General features: G+C 41.1%; 1 protein-coding gene across 1 annotated transcript; it reads right to left on the bottom strand.

The window, feature by feature from the left end:
• Positions 1 to 1016: 1016 nt before the first annotated feature.
• Positions 1017 to 10906, bottom strand: LOC120562578 (melanocortin-2 receptor accessory protein 2A-like). Its single transcript, XM_039806357.1, has 3 exons — positions 10652 to 10906; positions 4458 to 4557; positions 1017 to 2206 (listed from the first exon to the last, which is right to left on the bottom strand). Exons 1-3 carry the CDS (start codon positions 10770 to 10772, stop codon positions 1843 to 1845), a joined length of 585 nt encoding a protein of 194 aa, XP_039662291.1. The 5' UTR covers positions 10773 to 10906; the 3' UTR covers positions 1017 to 1842.
• Between the last annotated feature and the right edge of the window lie 10354 nt (positions 10907 to 21260).

The following is a 21260-nucleotide window of genomic DNA, read 5'->3' as shown; positions in this document are numbered from 1 at the left end:
GGAACCCCAGACCTGGCAGTGTCAACTTTTTAAGTAATCCAATCCACCTCATCCTAATCTTTTTGGCCGATGTCCGTCGTCCGGTGGATTTATGAGGACTATGGTTAACTGCTCCTCAGATCTCTGCAGGGTAAATCCAGACAGCTAGCTAGACTATCTGTCCAATCTGAGTTTTCTGTTGCACGAATAAAACTTTGAACGTACACGTTCCACCAAAACAAGTTCCTTCCCGAGGCTATTTTGCAAAGGCACCGTGGCTCCGTCCGGCGCGTCCAGGACGGTTGTGATTGGTTTAAAGAAATGCCAATAAACCAGAGCAGGTTTTTCTCCCATCCCGGAATGCTGTGTGGACTAGCCAGACCTTCCTCTGCAGCGCTGTGGAGGAAGGTCTGGCAATGCGAGACTACATGAAGACATAGAGAAGTGGCCAAATCAGGAGATAATTCTGTGATGTTTCTTCATTCAATACAGGTGTACTGGAGGTTCACTTCTTCACTTTGTCCTGAGCAAGAGCATCTGTGGTTGAAACAACATATCAGTCATGTCCCCAAATGTCCCTGATGTGAAAATGGTTCACTGATTCTTGGTGAGTCCAGCCTTCTCTGCTCAGTAGCTGCTGCTTTAAAGACACCAGTGTACCAACGTAAGTGCAGAATTTATTTTGGGCATATATAACCCTGTGCCGGGTTTAGTATTTTCTCCAGTGACTTTTGCACAGTCTTTGAGGGACAATTACTCATAGGTTTAACACAGCCACACGGGGGTCCGCGGCAGCAGCAGCAGCAGCATATTCAAGAGGAGCTTGAATGATATAACTGGTCTCCATTGAGAAGTTGAGCACTTACAGCAAAACCAAACACAAGCAGCAGACTAAAACAATCCTACAGTAACTGTATGTCAACACAATTTCTCTCAAGGGGAAACATGCAATTACAATACAATACATGAGCAGTGCATAGTATAATAATCAACTTAACACTGCTGCTGTAAAGGATAAAGAGGACTGCATGGTGAGGTGAGTGTGAAATACAGCCAGTGGTTCAAGGGAACAGCAAGGCACATTTATTAAGACACACATGACAAGAAAACTCAAAGTGCTTTACATTCAAATGAATATTGTATGTATAGACAACAACAGTGTCGGAGAGAGAGAGTTGTGTGGAGCTGATAGTCTTAATTAGCTTTGTAGCGACTCATTTGGCAATGGCTTGAATGAAACGGACTTTCAATAATATCAAAACGTTCTGCACTAAAGCTTTAAGACTTTTCTGTTTATTTGTGCTGAAGACAAACTGCTTTAATTGTTCTTTACCCTTATGGAATTTAGTCATTACCCAGGTTATTATTGTATATGTATTGGGGGTTAAAGAGAGGGTGAGCAAGCTGTCTGTATCTGTGTATTTGCAGTGTATATTTGCTATGTAACTGTTCTGTTTATGTGTTTTATAACTATGTTTGTGTTTATAGGACCCCCTCGAAAATGAGATGCTACATCTCAAGGGGCTATCCTTTCAATAAATGCAACTTCAAATATTAACGAACCTTGCATCCAGCCCACACACACAAACCACGGACGGACGCACACATACAGTGTAACAAATCAGGAGCCCAAGAAAACGGGAAAGTTTTCAGTTGACTTTTTTGGGTCATTAGGACGTTTGTTGTAGAAACGAAAAGCAGCCTTAAAGTGAAAAATAAAAGTAAAAATTCTCCACTTACACTCAAATTACACTTAAGAATAACAGCTTTGATCCCCCCGCGACTCGACCACCGATGACGATGAATGGGTGGAGTGAGTGAATGAGGAAATGGTTTGGAATACTACCGCTATTTTGGTAATTCTCAGTCCTGCTGCTCTGATCCCTCCCCAGTGATTGGCAGCTCTGGCTCTCCCAGCAGCATGTCGTCCTCCCCTACAGCTGAGCTCTGATCAGAGTCCACACAGTTAGGAAGGTTGAAGTGGGCCAGCACTGCTAACTCCTGCAGGACTGTACCGTCCCCCAGCTCCAGACTGCTGCTGGGCATCCTGAGGCAGCCACCCACACTACCCGCTCTGGAGTTCAGCTGACCCTCCTTGGACACAAAGCACTGAAAGAGAGAGCCGGACGAGTCCAGAGCACTAGGGCGAGGAGAAAGGGCTCCAGTGTCGAGGTTGGTGTCCATGTAGCCAATCACACGGGGCCGCTTCTCACATGGCTGTCCACTGCTGCTTACATCAGAAGGAAAAGACACAGTTAGAGAGAGACCGAGAGAGAGAGAGAGAGCGAGGCAGGGCAGGGCTGTAACCAGGATTTTAGCAATGCAGGTCCAAATTTTTATTTTATTTCCTGATCTAAATATCTGAATTTTCACAAGTTTGGAGAGCTACTATTGCGTAACAGTAGCTTCAAATGTGAGACTTAACAACAAACAAAACAAAAAACTCACATAGTCACATACACACAGTACATTATAATTATAGTGCAATTTTATTTCTGCATTCTTAACCCATCCTAGTATTAGGAGCAGTGGATGGCTATTTGTACAGCATCCAGGGAGCAACTTGGGGTTCAGTGCCTTGCTCAGGGGACACTTTAGCTACTTCTCAGTTTCCTAATTTGATAGCTTCCCGCTCGAACCGGAGATTGTTCAGTCCCTCCTTCGTGAAGACAGTCTCAAAGCCCTTACTGTATTTGTGCCCCGAGGAGAGAGCATCGAGGAGGGATCACCGAGGAGCTGTGAGCGAGGGTACACCAGAGCAGCCTTCCTGGAAGCCGTGCAGCTAACCGGGTTGCTAACTCCGCCCAAACAGCTGACGAATTAATGTGACGCTTGAGAGGAAAGGACGTCTCGTCTTTAAAACACATTTGCTTGTTTCCTCTCTCCTCCCATGATTTCCTCTGTCTCTCCCATGCTTCCTTAGTGGGACGGACTAGTTATGACAAGACAATCCCCTTCACCCCCCTACTCGCTCACCCACCACCCACAAGCAATGACGGTGATGATGCACAGACAGACGAACAAGTCATATCTTGACTTTGTTTACTTTAGGCAGTTAAATCGCTTTTTTTGTGGGGGGGGAAGGGGGTCCGGACCTCGGTGTCCTCAATGGTCGATACGGCCATGGAGAGAGGATACAGTCTACACTCGCTTAAGAATTCATTGTGCCAATGTTTGAAAAAAACAGCAACATCCATAGTGTCCATAATCAATATTTTTACATTAACAATGTAACATTGTGAAAGGGTTCACTCGTAGTGACGAGCCGACAGAGAAGTTTAAAGTAAAGCCCACAACTTTACTTTTGGTTCCCTCTCACCACTGCTCTCACAGTATTATTTTCAGTCACAGCAGGCAGCTGTTTTCAGAGAAAATACTTACTGCACACTACCGGCTCAGCAGCAAACAGCAGATATAACGTACTGTACATAACCCTAACATACATAGTTAGCATACATAGTTAGCGACTAGTTGGTCAACATTTTTATTTTTTTCTCAGGAACAGGGTTTTTCCTGGCTCAATTATGACAATTGTTCCTCACTGTAGAATTTTACGGAGCCCCTAAGGGGACATGAGCAAAACAAATCTAAAGTTTAGTTTCATGTACTCACACGAAACTAGTGTGGGCACATGAAAGCCGTAGCCTGGGCCATACTGGAGACAACTAGAGAATGACCACAGTACAGTTAATTAGCTGCACTATATTTTAATCTAGGTCACCATTATTATAAGGACATTGCTGCTTTGCTTGCAAGTCGTCACCATTATATTGTTTTGATACGACATTTAAAACGAGATTTTAAAGTCTTGTAATCTGTTCCGGGGATACAGCGATTTGGATCGGGCAATTACTTTATTTATGAACAGTTAAAAACATCTGGCCAACTCACGGATATAGTTGGATGTATACAAAATGCAAGGAGAATGGATTAAACAAAGGAAAGAGAATGTTCGATTAATTAGACGAGAACTGAACGGGATCATTCTAAAACGCTTAATTTGAAAAAGCTTAACGTTTCTCTCTTATATTGCTCCTCATAACCACTGAAAACTGTCAAAAAATCTAACCCAAAGTCCTATTATTATGGACATTATCTGACATTAAGCGTTGTGGGTTGACTCCCAACGGCTCTCATGGGCTTTACAAGTCCTAAGGTGAAAAATCTCAACGTGGTTTAATGTACCTAAACAAACTTAACAGTATTCTTCAATCCATTGCACACTGAACAATTGCTTGTTTCTGCTGCATTCAGTCAGTCCTTGACAATTCATAAAGTCTGAAGAAATCAGGCCAAAAAAAACGTATGTTGATGCTAGTCTGCACTTGAATTCTTTGATAGTTTTTGCCTGAGGTTCCATGTCTTTGTGAAGACATTCTTTTAGTTTCAATTTTTGTTCACTATTTTTGGACTTTGCTTATATTTAGGTGTTGCAGTATCTCTTTAATCTAACAGTGGTGCTAGTTGCAGTGACTTACTCAGGATGTGGAGCTCCGGTCTTGGTCAGAAGTGTGAGAAGGAAAAACATAAAGACGACAAAGACAGCCAGGCCGACCCAGAAGCCGATCACTATAGAGTCTACAAAATTGTAAGAAAAAGAAATGAGATACAGGATAGGATAAGTGGTGATATATCCACTCAGTATTCTGACAACACAACCTCTTTACAAAACGTACAGTCCTGGAAATCATAATACTATGGTTTGAGAGGGATGATAAACACATGTTAAATGAAATTGCATTATCAGCAGGATTACAGTCCTATATTGAAAGGTTAGGGTTACCACACAGCTTGCACCATAGGCGCAAATAATCACAAACTCACTACAGGAATTTGTATTAAATTATAATTATTACTTAGGCTGCCTATATAAAAAGGTGGATGTAAAGTACTTTATCGTCACATACACATACAGGTAGCGAAATTCATTCTCTGCATTTAACCCATCCCTCAAGGGAGCATTGAGCAGCCATTTACAGCGCCTGGGGACCAACTCCAGATCTTAGCCAGTGCCTTGATCAAGGGCACTGACTATTATTTTTTCTATTATATATTTGAAGTAAAAAAAATAAATTCTACAAAGGGAGGGAGAAAAATCGATAAAGAAGTCTGGCTTGGTTCTGTCACGAAGGACTGGATGCTCAGGGCCAGGCCAGCTCAACGGCGTCTTTCTCCCATCCCATCCCGCTGTCTCTTGTCTCCGCCACAGGCCCAACCCGGCCCGGCCCAGCCCGACCCGGGCCAGCCCAGCCCGCGCACCCTGTCCCCCCTCCCCTTCTAACTGCCTGTGCAGTGCTGCTGCACATGAGGAGAGAGCAGAGGGGGGGGCTGCTCCTCAGTCACAGAACAGAAGAGAGAGGGGATTGTTTCGGCGGCCACAAGAAGAAAGAAATCTCGCGGGCTTGCCGGACAATACTGGCGTCTTTTCTGCAGAAAGTTGCTAAGGGGGTCTAAAAAGTCACTAAATCTAACGACAAAGTCGCTAAGTTGGCAACACTGCAGTAAGTGGGCTGGCAAGGCTGTTTTATTCACTTTAAACATTGGTGGAAGTCCAGTTTTTTGTTCTTCTCTAATACTGCTGAGTCATTAATAAATTAGTCATGACAAAACAATTATGTATTTTTCCATGAGTCCGCTATGTTAGCAGCAGGGGCGGATCTACCGGGGTGGCATAGGGTGGCAAATGCCACCCTAAAAGAAAGCCTTGCCACCCCAGTTGGCAGCAACGAATTAAAAGTTATGGCCAATTTGACAATTTTACAAGCATGAATCTCCAATGTCCGACTGCAGTGAATGCAGCACGAGATGACGCCAGAGCGGTTTTGTTTGGAAAACTGTGTGGCGCGAAGCGAGGGAGCCAGGAGTCGCGAGGAAAGGAGACACCGAAGGAAAGAGGCCAAGACAGATTAACTATCTATCAAGAAATTAAATTATAATGAAAGCACAGTGCTAGCATAGTTGCTGATTTTGAGATGATAAAAATCAGGTTGAAGAACGTTATTTCGCTAACTATACATATAATGTTAGTTAGGTCTGACGTTTGTTCTGTGTAAAGTAGGCTACAAAATCTAATATTGATTCAACGTCTGTCAAGGAAAACATTGTAAAGTTACTCTGAATCTTACAGAAATGAAGAGGAAAGGTAGCATATGCAGTTTTTTCTCACCAAAGAGAAAGGCAAGAGAAATAGAAAATGAACAACTGAGCAAGGTAGACAGAGAAGATGAGGTGGAAGGAGAGAGAAAAGCGGTGGAAGGAGAGATAGAAGACAAAGACGAGGTGAAGAGAGAAGGGCCACAGAAACGTGACAGAGATAGAATACAAGGCCAAGGCGACCAGGGACAGCAGGGGGTGGGAGAAGACCACAGCGGTGAAGATATGGAGGGAGAGCATCACCGAGAGGAGGAGGAGGGAGAAAGCGAGAGACAAGATAAGGTGCAGGGCTCAGACAGTGAAAGGGAAAGGAGAGTGCCTGGGCCATCACCAATGATCTCCAGTCGAGCTGGTCCACACGGTATGGAAACTGTTGATGCATAGTATACTAACTTACATGTGAATAAGAACAGCAAATGACAAAGACGGACATTTTGCTATAAAATTTAAGAGACATTGCTTAGACTTCAAATACTTTGTTTGCTTAAGTATGAATAATTAGGGAAAGTTGTCAGTGTGAAAGTGTGATGAGATGGGGAGATGAGTTTTTATATTTTGTGTAGAATGTATTTTAGATCTATTGTTCAGAATAAATTAAAAAAAAAAAATCAAACAAATGAACCTAAAAATACTCTCCCAGGCTAAAATGTTAGTGTGTGTTAACACAGTCTGATGGTTATAACTAATCAAGTTCCTAATTGATTATGTTTTTACTAGTTGTAATATTGTAAAAGGCTACAATGAAAGACAGTGGTTTCTGTTCTCATGCCAGATCTGAAGGTCATGTAAATGCAATGTTCGCATGGAAAGAGAACAAGAATTATGGATAAAAATACCTCAATGTTTGGACTAATGGATGAGCAGGTGGCTGAAAATCAATACTACATTAAAACATTCGCTGAAATTTTTGTTCTAACAGCCACAGAAAACATAGCACAGAGGGGTCACAGGGAGTCTCTCGACTCAGAAAAAAAGTGTTTTTCTGTCTACGTTAGACCTGCTGGGTAACCATAACCCCATCATTAAAAAAAAAAAAAAAAAGACTTGAACAACAAGCTAAAAATGCTAAATACACAAGTAAAACAATACAGAATGAAATACTTGAGTGCTTGGCTGCAATGGTCAAAGAAGAAATCATCCAGGAAGTTAAAACGAGCAAGCAGTTTTCAGTTAATGTTGATGAAACTAAAGATGTTAAGAAAAAAAAAGCAAATGTCATTTGTTCTGAGATATTTTTATAACGGCGTGGTTCATGACAGCACGGTGGCTTAGTGGTTAGCACTTCTGCCTCAGCAAGAAGGTTCTGGGTTTGAACCCAGGTCGTCTCAGGCCTTTCCGTGTGGAGTTAGCAGGTTTTGCGTGGGTTTCCTCCGGGTGCTCTGGTTTCTTCTCACCATAAAGCCATGCGTGCTAGGCAACCAGGACTACAGTTGAAAATTAGCCGACTAGCTAACACTGGCGCACTTACAGAAATGTTCATTGGTGTGCATTGTCCTAATCAAATAAATGAATTATATAAAAATTAAACAAGCTTTCTGGAGTTTGAAGTGGCAGAACACCTGGATGCTGCCGCCTTAAGTGACAAGATTATATTCTTCCTTGGAGTACAAGAAAAACCTTGTAAGCCAGGGCTACGATGGCGCAGCAGTGATGCGCGCAGGTGTTCAAGCTAAAATAAAAGAAGTAGCCACACATGCCTTCTATGTTCACTGTAGTGCACACTGCTTGAACTCCGTTATCGTAGACGCTGTAAAAAGTGTGGCAGATGCGGGAAACTTCCTTCTCATTATTGGAACGACTGTATGTATTCATGTCTGGGTCTTATGTACATAACAAATGGCTCGAAGTGCAGCGGGAGATGTTTGATGGTGCACCAAGGGAACTCCAACAGCCAAGTGATACACGTTGGGCCTGTAGGCACATAGCATGTCGCAATGTTATGGACAGGTTGCCTGCAACAGTACAGGTGCTTGAAGAGATCGCATCTGAGAACAATCCACAAAGAGCTGTAGAAGCAAGAGGGATATTGGCTGAAATTGATCTGAATTTTGCTGGATCTCTTGTTCTGTTCAGAAAGGTCCTGGAGGACTCCAATTTTTTATCAGACACGTTCCAGTCTAAAACTGTGGACTATGCTAAGGCTGTTGAACTTATTGAAGCACTTAAAGAGACACTGGTCCAGTACCGTAGTCAAGCCTCTTTTGAGGAAATGTGGAGTGAAACGCTTGATTTAAATGTCAACGAAGTAACATTGATACAACTCAGCGAAAACCAAAGAGGCCAAGACAGACAGCAAAGGATGCTTCAGGACACTGTCATCCACTCCACCTTGGGACAGCATGTAGTTCCAGATAGCAAACACACTTTTCTTGTCTCTGTGTACTATCCAGTTCTGGATAACATGGATTGGAGAAATAGGAAGAAGATTTTCTAACACAAATTTTAACATTATGCAGGGAGTCCAGGCACTAAATCCATCAAGTCCAACTTTTTTGAGAGAGGAGGCTGTTCTGTTATTAGCTGAAGCTTAGGATTCAAATATTGAGGATCTCAAAAACGAGTTACATCAGACGAGGCGAGTACTAGACAGACAAAAGGGGAGAGTCCTACCACTCTAATGGAGTTCACTCAGTTTTTGGACCCATACCAGGATGTGTTTTATGAGTTGTTCAGGTTGTGTAAAATAGCGGTTGTTTTACCTGTGAGCAGTGCATCCTGTGAACAAAGTTTTTCATCTCTCAGGCTCATGAAGACTTATTTGCGGTCAACTATGACAGAAAAGAGACTATCGAGTTTGGCTGTACTCGGCATTGAATCAAAACGCACGAGGGCATTAGATCTAGATACATTTGTGAAGCGTTTTGCTGAGCAACATGGAAATCGCCGCATTCAGCTGTTCTAGGCATGACAACTTGACGTTATGCTCACTGATGAGCCTTTACAAAGCTGTTAAAATGATGACCTCAACAGAATCTGTACTTTAAATTTCTGTGTTTATATCTTTGTTTTGGCAAACGAGAACCTTTACTAAAACCAAAAGTGTGAGAAACAAAGTTTAAAATGTGACACTGGTGTAAATGTTGTAAATCCTGCTGAACATGAAGCAGCTTTGTTATTGTTTTTTTTTTTTATGTTTCTTCTTTTGTATATACAGTATAAAATTGTCCAGAAACGGCCTGTATGAACCTACTCACAAAATGTTTTGTACTTATTCAGACTGGGAGCAAAATGTATTTTTATGTGACTTCTATTCAGGTTTGTGGAGATTTTGATGTAACATACCCTTTGTAACTCTGTGAGCCTTTTTATTGATTTTTTTTTTAATACAGCAGCTCATATTTACATGCATGAAATGTCCCTTTCATGTCTACTTAACTGCAGTGAATACTGTATATACTTTATTCCTCATCGCTTAAACAAAAAATTGTTCAAGTTACTGAGGGACAAATGGGGAGAATGTGTGTTCTGAGTAAACCATAAAAGCGATGTCCAGTATCTTGTTTGAGTGCCGTGACCCATTTATTTCCACAGCGTATTAATGCTCACTTTAGTACAGCTCAGTCCATAGACCTTCAGGGGTACGTTTTTCTTTGTATAGTTTCTTATACTGCAACGCTGCCTCTCTGACACAGTCAAAAACGGTTTCCTTCCCCTCTCACACATCTGCCACTCATCACCTGTGTCTTGCCTTAATGCCTTTCCTGTGATAATGCCTCTTACTTCTATCATACTGCTATCTCCTATTAAGTGAGATCACATTGTATGGTCACTTATTCCTAATATGAACTGTTTCCCATGAAACCTCAAATGCAGGACACTGATTGCATGAAATGAAGTTTGTCTGTATGAGTTTGTAAATGGAAGCCTGTGCCCTTTTGTAGCGTGTACATACTATTTCTCATCAAACTGTGATAACTGTGATTAAATCCAGTATATATATGTTTGACACATGTTGCCACCCCTCAAATATTCCCATATGTCAATGAATATTCCTGCCCCCCTCTCGCCAGCCCATAAATATTTTTCTAGATCCGCCCCTGGTTAGCAGGTATAAAGTAACTTACTGTAGCCTGTTGGTTAGCTAGCTTGCTAATTCCACCCACCGTGCTTTCATGCTACACACCAGTTTTAGAAAATGAGGCGAACAAAGTCCCACTCATCTGGCAAAAGCGTTGTGCTTTTCTAAGCTGTGACAAGAGTGTGTGAATAAAAACATTTAGCTGTTACAGTTGACTAATTAAGTGGCCGCAGGCTGGCTAGTTAGTTAGCTTGCTTGCTAGCTAGGAGGCTCAGTTCTCAGTTCAGCAGCATTTGTTTTAGAGAAAAAAAAGTCACTTTATCCGATGTTTAAAGTGAATAAAACAGCTCTGTCATTACCCCAATCTACATTTCTTTATTTATATTATTTCCTAAGTAAGGAAACATATTTGCTGAAATCCCAGAGAAGATGTAGCAGCCTATCAGATGACTCGGATCATTTCACAGTGAGGTACATTTAAACAGACGGCGATATACTCACAGTGGTGCGCCTTGAGTCCTTCAAAAGACACCGGCTCCTCGTCGTCATAGTATTCATATCTCCATTCATAGTCCGGGGCTGGAGACGCCCCGGTGCCGTTTGGACCGTCAGCACCGCCCATCTCAAAAAGCTCCGAACCAGCCTGAGCTACAGTCCCGGACGGTCTCCTCCGAGGCACTGGTACTCCTCATCTCTGGCACATGAGCTCAGTGCGTAATGGCACATTCACTTGGAGCCTCTCTCTCTCTCCCTCTCTCTCTCTCTCTCTCTCACTCTCACTCTCTCTCTCTCTCTCTCTCTCTCCCTCCCTCTCTCTCTCCTCTCTCTCTCCCTCCCTCCCTCTCTCTCCCTCTCTCTCTCCTTCTTCCCTCCCCTCTCTTTCTCTCTCCCTCTCCCTCTCTCTCTCTCCCTCCCTCCCTCTCTCTCTCTCTCCCTCCCTCTCTCTCCCTCCCTCCCTCTCTCTCTCTCTCCCTCGCTCTCTCCTTCCCTCCCTCCCTCTCTCTTTCTCTCTCCCTCGCTCTCTCACTCTCTCTCTCCCCCTCCCTCTCTCTCTCTCTCTCTCTCTTGGGGAGGGGGGCTTGTCTTATGTATATAAACTGTTACAGGTTAATAGGGCTGCTTGATGATTAAATGCTATGTCATGTTTTACTTATTAGTTGTAGCCTATTATGGTCCATAATTGTTGTGTGTATGAATGAATGAATGTGTGTGCAAAAGCAGTGATTGACACGCAGTTAGACCCCCCCCCCCCCAATTCTGGGTTCTGCGTCTTGCCCAGTGGCGGCGCCACAGATGTTCTTTTGCTGGTGCTTTGGGGTTGCTGGACGTTTCAGTGAGGGTGCTCTGAAATTTTGAGTTTCTCTTGACACAAATAGACTAACGTTTCACACACTCGCGCAGATGCCCACCCACCTCCGCCGCGGTTTACTAAACGAGCGAACAAGAGAGACTGATTTAAAGTTGCCGATACAACAGCACCATGGAACTCTGATTAGCCCACCAAACATATTTCATATATATATTTCAGTATATGCACTTTGAGACGGCCTTCACCGAGGAGGGACATAACAACTTCCATGTCAGCCGAGGAGCTATTGAATAAGAGACATGATATATACCATAGAGGGGGCCGGAGTTATGACCTATACTGCAGCCAGCCACCAGGGGGCGATCCAGACAGTCATTGCTTCACATATACCACATGTCAAACTCAAGGCCCTGCAGATTTTGATCTGGCCCTCATATCAATCAACCCTTTTTTTCAATGTTTTTGCCAGTTTTTGGGGACTTTATGTGGACCAAACTGTAAGTGAGAAGACTTTATAAGACACAATAATACAGTCAAAGACACAACTGCGGTCAAGCCAGCCTCCACTTCAAAATGAGCGGTCAAACTAGCCACCCCTATATTTCGCGGTGCGCGTATACACTTGCTATTACGGTGAAACTAAAAAGAGGGAATTTTCTGACGAAGGCAATTTCCCATTCATTTATTCTGTCTGCCTGTCTGTCTATCTGCCTGCCTGTCTGTCTGTCTGTCAGAAAGAAAGAAGGAAAGAAAGATTTTAGCACACCTCACAACCTCTGTGACAACTGCATGATATGCTGAATTCCAAAATAAGAGCCCCCCCAAAACTCAAATATTAGCTGTTTTGTCTACACATTAAGAAAATCATGAAAATAAAAGTCCTAGCTTCCACAGACCAATTTCACCTCAGATGGAGAGGACTCCTTCTCAATGTGTGATCTACAATGTTTCAGGACATTCTGATGTTGTTTTCCAAAATAAGAGCCCCCCAAAACTCATATATTAGCTGTTTTGTCCATACATTCAGAAAATCATAAAAATAAAAGTCCTAGCTTCCACAGACCACTTTCACATCAGATGGAGAGGACTCCTTCTCAATGTGTGATCTACAATGTTTCAGGACATTCTGATGTTGTTTTCCAAAATAAGAGCCCCCCAAAACTCATATATATGCTGTTTTGTCTACACATTCAGAAAGTTATAAAAATAAAAGTCCTAGCTTCCACAGACCAATTTCACCTCAGATGGAGAGGACTCCTTCTCAATGTGTGATCTACAATGTTTCAGGACATTCTGATGTTGTTTTCCAAAATAAGAGCCCCCCAAAACTCATATATTAGCTGTTTTGTCCATACATTCAGAAAATCATAAAAATAAAAGTCCTAGCTTCCACAGACCACTTTCACATCAGATGGAGAGGACACCTTCTCAAGGTGTGATCTACAATGTTTCAAGACATTCTGATGTTGTTTTCCAAAAATAAGAGCCCCCAAAGCTCAAATATTAGCTGTTTTGTCTACACATTAAGAAAATCATGAAAATAAAAGTCCTAGCTTCCACAGACCAATTTCCCCTCCGATGGAGAGGACTCCTTCTCAATGTGTGATCTACAATGTTTCAGGACATTCTGATGTTGTTTTCCAAAATAAGAGCCCCCCAAAACTCATATATATGCTGTTTTGTCCATACATTCAGAAAATCATAAAAATAAAAGTCCTAGCTTCCACAGACCAATTTCACCTCAGATGGAGAGGACACCTTCTCAATGTGTGATCTACAATGTTTCAAGACATTCTGATGTTGTTTTCCAAAATAAGAGCCCCCCCAAAACTCATATATTAGCTGTTTTGTCCATACATTCAGAAAATCATAAAAAAAAAAGTCCTAGCTTCCACAGACCACTTTCACATCAGATGGAGAGGACTCCTTCTCAATGTGTGATCTACAATGTTTCAGGACATTCTGATGTTGTTTTCCAAAAATAAGAGCCCCCCAAAACTCATATATATGCTGTTTTGTCTACACATTCAGAAAGTTATAAAAATAAAAGTCCTAGCTTCCACAGACCAATTTCACCTCAGATGGAGAGGACTCCTTCTCAATGTGTGATCTACAATGTTTCAGGACATTCTGATGTTGTTTTCCAAAATAAGAGCCCCCCAAAACTCATATATATGCTGTTTTGTCTACACATTCAGAAAGTTATAAAAATAAAAGTCCTAGCTTCCACAGACCAATTTCACCTCAGATGGAGAGGACTCCTTCTCAATGTGTGATCTACAATGTTTCAGGACATTCTGATGTTGTTTTCCAAAATAAGAGCCCCCCAAAAACCCATATATGTGCGTTTTGTCCATACATTCAGAAAATCATAAAAATAAAAGTCCTAGCTTCCACAGACCAATTTCACCTCAGATGGAGAGGACACCTTCTCAAGGTGTGATCTACAATGTTTCAAGACATTCTGATGTTGTTTTCCAAAATAAGAGCCCCCAAAACTCATATATTAGCTGTTTTGTCCATACATTCAGAAAATCATAAAAATAAAAGTCCTAGCTTCCACAGACCAATTTCACCTCAGATGGAGAGGACACCTTCTCAAGGTGTGATCTACAATGTTTCAAGACATTCTGATGTTGTTTTCCAAAATAAGAGCCCCCCAAAGCTCAAATATTAGCTGTTTTGTCTACACATTAAGACAATCTTGAAAATAAAAGTCCTAGCTTCCACAGACCAATTTCACCTCAGATGGAGAGGACTCCTTCTCAATGTGTGATCTACAATGTTTCAGGACATTCTGATGTTGTTTTCCAAAATAAGAGCCCCCCAAAACTCATATATACGCTGTTTTGTCTACACATTCAGAAAGTTATAAAAATAAAAGTCCTAGCTTCCACAGACCACTTTCACATCAGATGGAGAGGACACCTTCTTAAGGTGTGATCTACAATGTTTCAAGACATTCTGATGTTGTTTTCCAAAATAAGAGCCCCCCAAAGCTCAAATATTAGCTGTTTTGTCTACACATTAAGAAAATCATGAAAATAAAAGTCCTAGCTTCCACAGACCAATTTCACCTCAGATGGAGAGGACTCCTTCTCAATGTGTGATCTACAATGTTTCAGGACATTCTGATGTTGTTTTCCAAAATAAGAGCCCCCCAAAACTCATATATATGCTGTTTTGTCCATACATTCAGAAAATCATAAAAATAAAAGTCCTAGCTTCCACAGACCAATTTCACCTCAGATGGAGAGGACACCTTCTCAAGGTGTGATCTACAATGTTTCAAGACATTCTGATGTTGTTTTCCAAAAATAAGAGCCCCCCCAAAACTCATATATAGCCGTTTTGTTTACACATTCAGAAAGTTATAAAAATAAAAGTCCTAGCTTCCACAGACCAATTTCACCTCAGATGGAGAGGACTCCTTCTCAATGTGTGATCTACAATGTTTTTTTTGTGTTTTTTTTTTTTTTTTTAAAAAACAAAAAAAAAAAATTTTTTTTTTTTTTTTTTTTTTATAAAAAAAAAAAAAAAAAAAAAAAAAACTCAAAAAAACAAAATTTCCCTTTGGAGGGGGAGGGGCCTTTTTTAGGTTTGTTTTTTTTTTGGGAATTTTTTTTTTGAGATTTCAAAAAAAAAGCCTGTCAAAGTCTTGAATATGAGACAAATTAGATATGATTTTGGATTCAATTTAAAAGAAAACAACCCTGTTATCAAACAATAAATCCACTTTAGGGTTATATTACACGACCCCGTGGTGTGACTCCCTTAAGTATCAAGACATTCTGATGTACAGTTTCAAAATAAAAGCCTGTCAAAGTCTCAAATATGAGGCATATTTAGGCTGGTGACAAATGGTCAAAAAGGGCTTTAGTTTTTGAGATACCCCTACTGGAGGTTGAACTAAACCCAACAATGTTTTTCCTCATCCCTAGGGTCTCCCATATATGAAATTGATTCTTGGCTAAAGATATTTTACTGCTAAGATTGTTAAATTAACAGATATTGTTACACAACCCAAAACCAAAGAAGGACTAAAATATAGCCTGTCCATGGGAGTTAAGGCATCTAAACTAATGCAGATCAATCACACAAGCTCTGAGAGCTTTGAAACTTAGCATGTTTGTAGTCAGGAAGTTGCTTTACCTACTAGAAAAGACTGGATATGAATATCATGATGTATGGAATAAATAAAGACATACCTAAAAAGGCGAGGCATACAAAAATTAATATCTATGCAGAATGTTTTCATTTACTTTGTGGTTACTTTTCCAGGGATTATAATAGAAACACATATGATTTCTTGTTGGAAAAGTGGGGTTGTGCTTAATCCAGCAATACCAAATGTGTAAATATAGCATGACAAATCAGGGTGTTCTTTCACTCAATGCATGATGTGTCTAAAATGAAAGAAGATGGAACACTGACATAATTTAGTCTCAAGTCCAAAGCCCATTATCAGTGGTATCATATGGCACCTTGTACTATATAGTCCATATGGAAACAAAGATTGAAATCAAAAAGAAACACCTTCACCATTGCACAAACAGGAGACCAGGATTCAGGATTGCAGTTTGACCTTAATGAGCCTTTTAATAAAACTATAATTTAACACAATACAAATTAAATGACTGTCTTAAACAAACAAATGGCAATCTAACAAAATAAACACTGTGAGGGGGAATGACCCCCCTCATCACTGAATCTCAAGCTCTTTCTAGCAGCAACCATTTGGAACATGAACTGCTTTTGGTAGTCATTCTGGGGGTTAGGCCATCTCCAGTGGCCACTTTGGGGAGGTCAGCTCCCCATGATGTTACCACTGCAACACACCACTGTCACTCATCCACATTGTCATCAGTGACAAAGTGGGTCATATTTGGATAGCCTGGGAAAGGGGCAGAGCAAGACTCTGTGCAGGTCAAGCCCACTGAAAGACACTGGCATTTGGTAGCATCGTTGCAGCTTTCCGTCTAACAGTATAGTAGTGGGTGATGTCTCTAACTTCTTTAGGTGCTGGTGTCTTCTGTAACATCACAGGTTCAATGCACCCATCTTCTTTGAGCCTCCATCCTCCAACTGGGTTCCAGAGAAGAGGTTTGACCAGGTGGCTGTGACGCCACACTGCTGTTTGGTACAAGGCTCTCAGCACTTGTTGGCCCAGTACTGGCGATATAGGTGCTGACAAAGCTACATACAGGGATATTCTTGAGCAAAACCTGTAACACTGTGCGTGATTTGAGGCTAGGACGGAGGTTCACCTTCCAGCAGGACAATGACCCCAAACACACCTCAATCAAATAGAAAATCTGTGGTCAGACTTAAAGATTGCTGTTCACAAGCGCAAACCATCCAACTTCAAGGAGCTGGAGCAGTTTTGCAAGGAGGAATGGGATGATGTAGATGTGGCAAGCTCATAGAGACTTATCCAAAGCGACTTAGAGCTGTGATTGCCGCAAAAGGTGGCTCTACAAAGTATTGACTTTAGGGGGGTGAATAGTTATGCACATTGACTTTTTCTGTTTTTTATTTCTAAAAAATAATTTTATGTATATTTTTCTCATTTCACTTCACCAACTTAGACTATTGTGTTTTGATTCATCACATAACATTCAGATAAAAAAAACAACATTGAACTAAAGCCTCTAATGTAACAAAATAGGTAAAAAGCCAAGGGGTGAATACTTTTGCAAGGCACTGTACGTACAATACACCTTGCACAGTCACATTCTTGTCTAATTGTTGAATGTGATGATACAGATGTAATAGTTTTGCTGCTATACTATTCAAGCAAAGGGATGTTTGGATCCTCAGCAGTGTGCATGCACTCGGGACATGGCCTTAAGGAAAGATTTGTCCCTAGTTGATCGCTCAGAAGCTTGCGACAGTGCTGTTCTGATTGTTTACCTGCATGACACGTCCTCACAGGTTGTAACACCACAAGCAGTTTGTACAGAATTGGGAAGGCCACTGCCCTCACAAGACTGAAGACCCATCTTTGTAAGTTACAGGCAATTACTAAATGTGGACTCTCTGGTAGCCTGGAAGAGGCTTTGCCTGTGGCAAGAAGGTATGCCCTCCTTCTGTATGGCCAAAAGAAAAAGTTGGATGGACATCCAACTTGGATGTGCTGAGGTACAGATTAGCATCTAGATTCGTCAGCAGCAAATCTACCCCCAACAGAAGATGCTTTCCAGCATGTCTTCATGCTTTCCAGCTTTCCAGAATGTCTTGATACTTACTGGGTCACACTATGGGGTCGTGTACTATAACCCTCAAGTGGAATTATTCTTTGATAACAGGGCGTTTCCTTTTAAAGTGAATCCAACATCATGCAATTAGTCTCATATTTGACATTTTGACAGGCTTTTATTTTGAAACTACACATCAGAATGTCTTGATACTTAATGGGTCACACCAAGGGGTACTATAACCCTCAAGTGGAAATAGTCTGTGATAACGGGGCGCTTCCTTTTAAATTGAATCCAAAGTCATATGTTCTATTTGAGACTTTGACAGGCTTTTATTTTGAAACTATACATCAGAATGTCTTGATACTTACGGGGTCACACTATGGGGTCGGTGTACTATAACCCTCAAGTGGAATTATTCTAGGTAACAGGGCTTCCTTTTAAATTGAATCCAAAATCATATCTAATTTGTCTCATATTTCCAGACTTTGAGAGGCTTTTTTGAAACTGTACATCAGAATGTCTTGATACTTAATGGGTCACACCAAGGGGTCGTGTACTACAACCCTCAAGTGGAATTAGTCTGTGGTAACAGGGCGTTTCCTTTTGAAGTGAATCCAAAATCATATCTAATTTGTCTCATATTTGACTTTGACAGGCGCTTTATTTTGAAACTGTAAATCAGAATGTTCTGAAACATTGTAGATCACACCTCAAGAAGGTGTCCTCTCCATCTGATGTGAAATTGGTCTGTGGAAGCTAGGACTTTTATTTTTATAATTTTCTGAATGTATGGACAAAACAGCATATATATGAGTTTTGGGGGGCTCTTATTTTTTTGGAAAACAACACCAGAATGTTCCTGAAACATTGTAGATCACACCTTGAGAAGGTGTCCTCTCCATCTGAGGTGAAATTGGTCTGTGGAAGCTAGGATTTTATTTTATGATTTTCTGAATGTGTAGACCAAACAGCATATACATGAGTTTTGGGGGCTCTTTATTTTGGAAAGCAACACCAGAATGTCCTGAAACATTGTAGATCACACATTGAGAAGGTGTCCTCTCCATCTGAGGTGAAATTGGTCTGTGGAAGCTAGGACTTTTATTTTTATGATTTTCTGAATGTGTAGACAAAACGCATATATATGAGTTTTGGGGGGCTCTTATTTTGGAAAAACAACATCAGAATGTCCTGAAACATTGTAGTTGACACCTTGAGAAGGTGTCTTCTCCATCTGATGTGAAATTGGTCTGTGGAAGCTAGGACTTTTATTTTTTATGATTTTCTGAATGTATGGACAAAACAGCTAATATATGAGTTTTGGGGGGCTTCTTTTTTTTGGAAAACAACATCAGAATGTCCTGAATGAAATTTTAGTTGACACCTTGAGAAGGTGTCCGCCATCTGATGTGAAATTGGTCTGTGGAAGCTAGGACTTTTATTTTTATGATTTTCTGAATGTATGGACAAAACAGCTAATATATGAGTTTTGGGGGCTCTTATTTTGGAAAACAACATCAGAATGTCCTGAACATTGTATGTACGACACCTTGAGAAGGTGTCCTCTCCATCTGATGTGAAATTGGTCTGTGGAAGCTAGGACTTTTATTTTTATGATTTTCTGAATGTATGGACAAAACAGCTAATATATGAGTTTTGGGGGGCTCTTATTTTGGAAAACAACATCAGAATGTCCTAAACATTGTAGTTGACACCTTGAGAAGGTGTCCTCTCCATCTGAGGTGAAATTGGTGCGCTGTGGGAAACTAGGCTTTTATTTTTATAATTTTCTGAATGTGTAGACAAAAACAGCGGCATATATATGAGTTTTGGGGGCTCTTATTTTGGAATTCAGCATATCATGCAATGACAGGTTGTGAGGTGTGCTAAAATCTTTCTTTCTCTCTTTCTGACAGACAGACAGACAGACAGGCAGGCAGACAGAATAAATGAATGGGAAATTGCCTTCGTCGGAAAATTCCCTGTTTTTAGTTTTGACGGTCTCACCGTAATAGCAAGTGTATACGCGCACCGCGAAATATAGGGGTGGCTAGTTTGACCGCTCATTTTGAAGTGGAGGCTGGCTTGACTGCAGTAAGACACAGGTTCGTACGGGTGCTTGAAATCCTTGAAAATGCTTGAATTTTGATGTTGTGTTTTCAAGGTTTGAAAAGTGCTTGAATTGTGGATAACATGCTTGAAAATGCTTGAAATTGTAACTGTATTTCTTTCACAACAAATGCCTAACTTACTGAATAGTTCGTTTATTAAATGGAGAAATAACATGTTGGAGAGCCTAAAATTAAACCTGCTCGCATGTGTGACTGCGGTCTGCCGCCACGCCAAGACCCGCCCTAGGAAGCAGCTCGATTGGTTGGGGCAAGGCATTTCACCTCGAGTGGTTAAAATTAGGATAGCCGATTGGTCACGGTTACGCTACCTTGCGTGAGCATCATGGACACCTGGCCAATAAATGGTATTGAAGGGCGGGTCTTGGCGTGGCCATAGTGGGATTCATAATATCGCTGCCGGCAGGTTGTCGTTTCAATGAACGTTGGCTGGAAGATGAAAAATACAAATCATGGATTAAACGGGGACAAACCCTACGAGTTGCCTCTTGTAAAGTCTGCAAAAAAGACGTGCAGCTTTTCACAATGGGCGAGTCTGCGCTCTCGAGTCACATGAAGTGAGTTTCAAGTAAGCCAACTGAAATAGTACACGTTAGCGCCAGTTAGCGCCTATTTGTTTACGCTAGTAACTTCTAGCTAGGAATTCGCAGGCTAAGTGACTGAGAGTACTTGGTGTGATAATGTAACTTTAGTATTGCATGTCCGTTATGGCACGTTCATTTGTGGAATATGCAGGGAACATAGCCAAAGTTACATCTCAGTAACTGTAACGTTACTACCCGCAAATTAAAACCTGCAAACGTTAGCCCGGTGCATAACAACAATCGTTGGTTGCTCAACAGAAATCATGTCAGATGGAGTGTCATACAAGTAGTCTACTGTAAGGTTGAGGATGGCCTTATGCAATATTTACACTGCTCTATTCCAGTAGATAAATGTATATGTCTTGGCAATGAAGTAAATTTTTTCTTCTGGGTTAAAATGGAATTACAGGATGTTGTTGCACTGTCTTAGATTTTGTTCAAACCTTGTCTATATCAATGTGTGAATGTGTCCCAAAACCGAGGCCTGTAAAATATTTCTGTTCAAATCCTATGTCTTCATATTTTTAGCCCTTGAAATTACTTCAGTTTTACAGCCTGAAAATCGCATTATCTGGGAAGCAATATTTGGACATTAATTCATAGGCAGCCCAAACTTTCTAGGTTGGAAGACAAACATGTCAATATGACTGAACCATTACAAGTTTGTACGGCATGCCCTAGATTTAGAAAAAAGTGTGCACAAAAAGAGGGTGCACAAACTGGTTTCCTGGATATTGACACACAATGACCCAACTGTATGTCATTTGGCTTAGACCCCCCCACTCAGTGCTCCTCTCCATAGCTGTCTTACTGTATGTTATGTTATGGACCATGAAGAGAAAGTGATAATTCAGGGTTAGTGAAGTGAACCTGTCGAGTGATTTTGTT

The sequence above is a fragment of the Perca fluviatilis genome, chromosome 7 (assembly GCF_010015445.1).
Source record: "Perca fluviatilis chromosome 7, GENO_Pfluv_1.0, whole genome shotgun sequence".
NCBI classification, from domain to species: domain Eukaryota; kingdom Metazoa; phylum Chordata; class Actinopteri; order Perciformes; family Percidae; genus Perca; species Perca fluviatilis.
The sequence above is the reverse complement of the archived record's forward strand: the minus strand, read 5'-3'. Positions and strand labels throughout refer to the sequence as shown.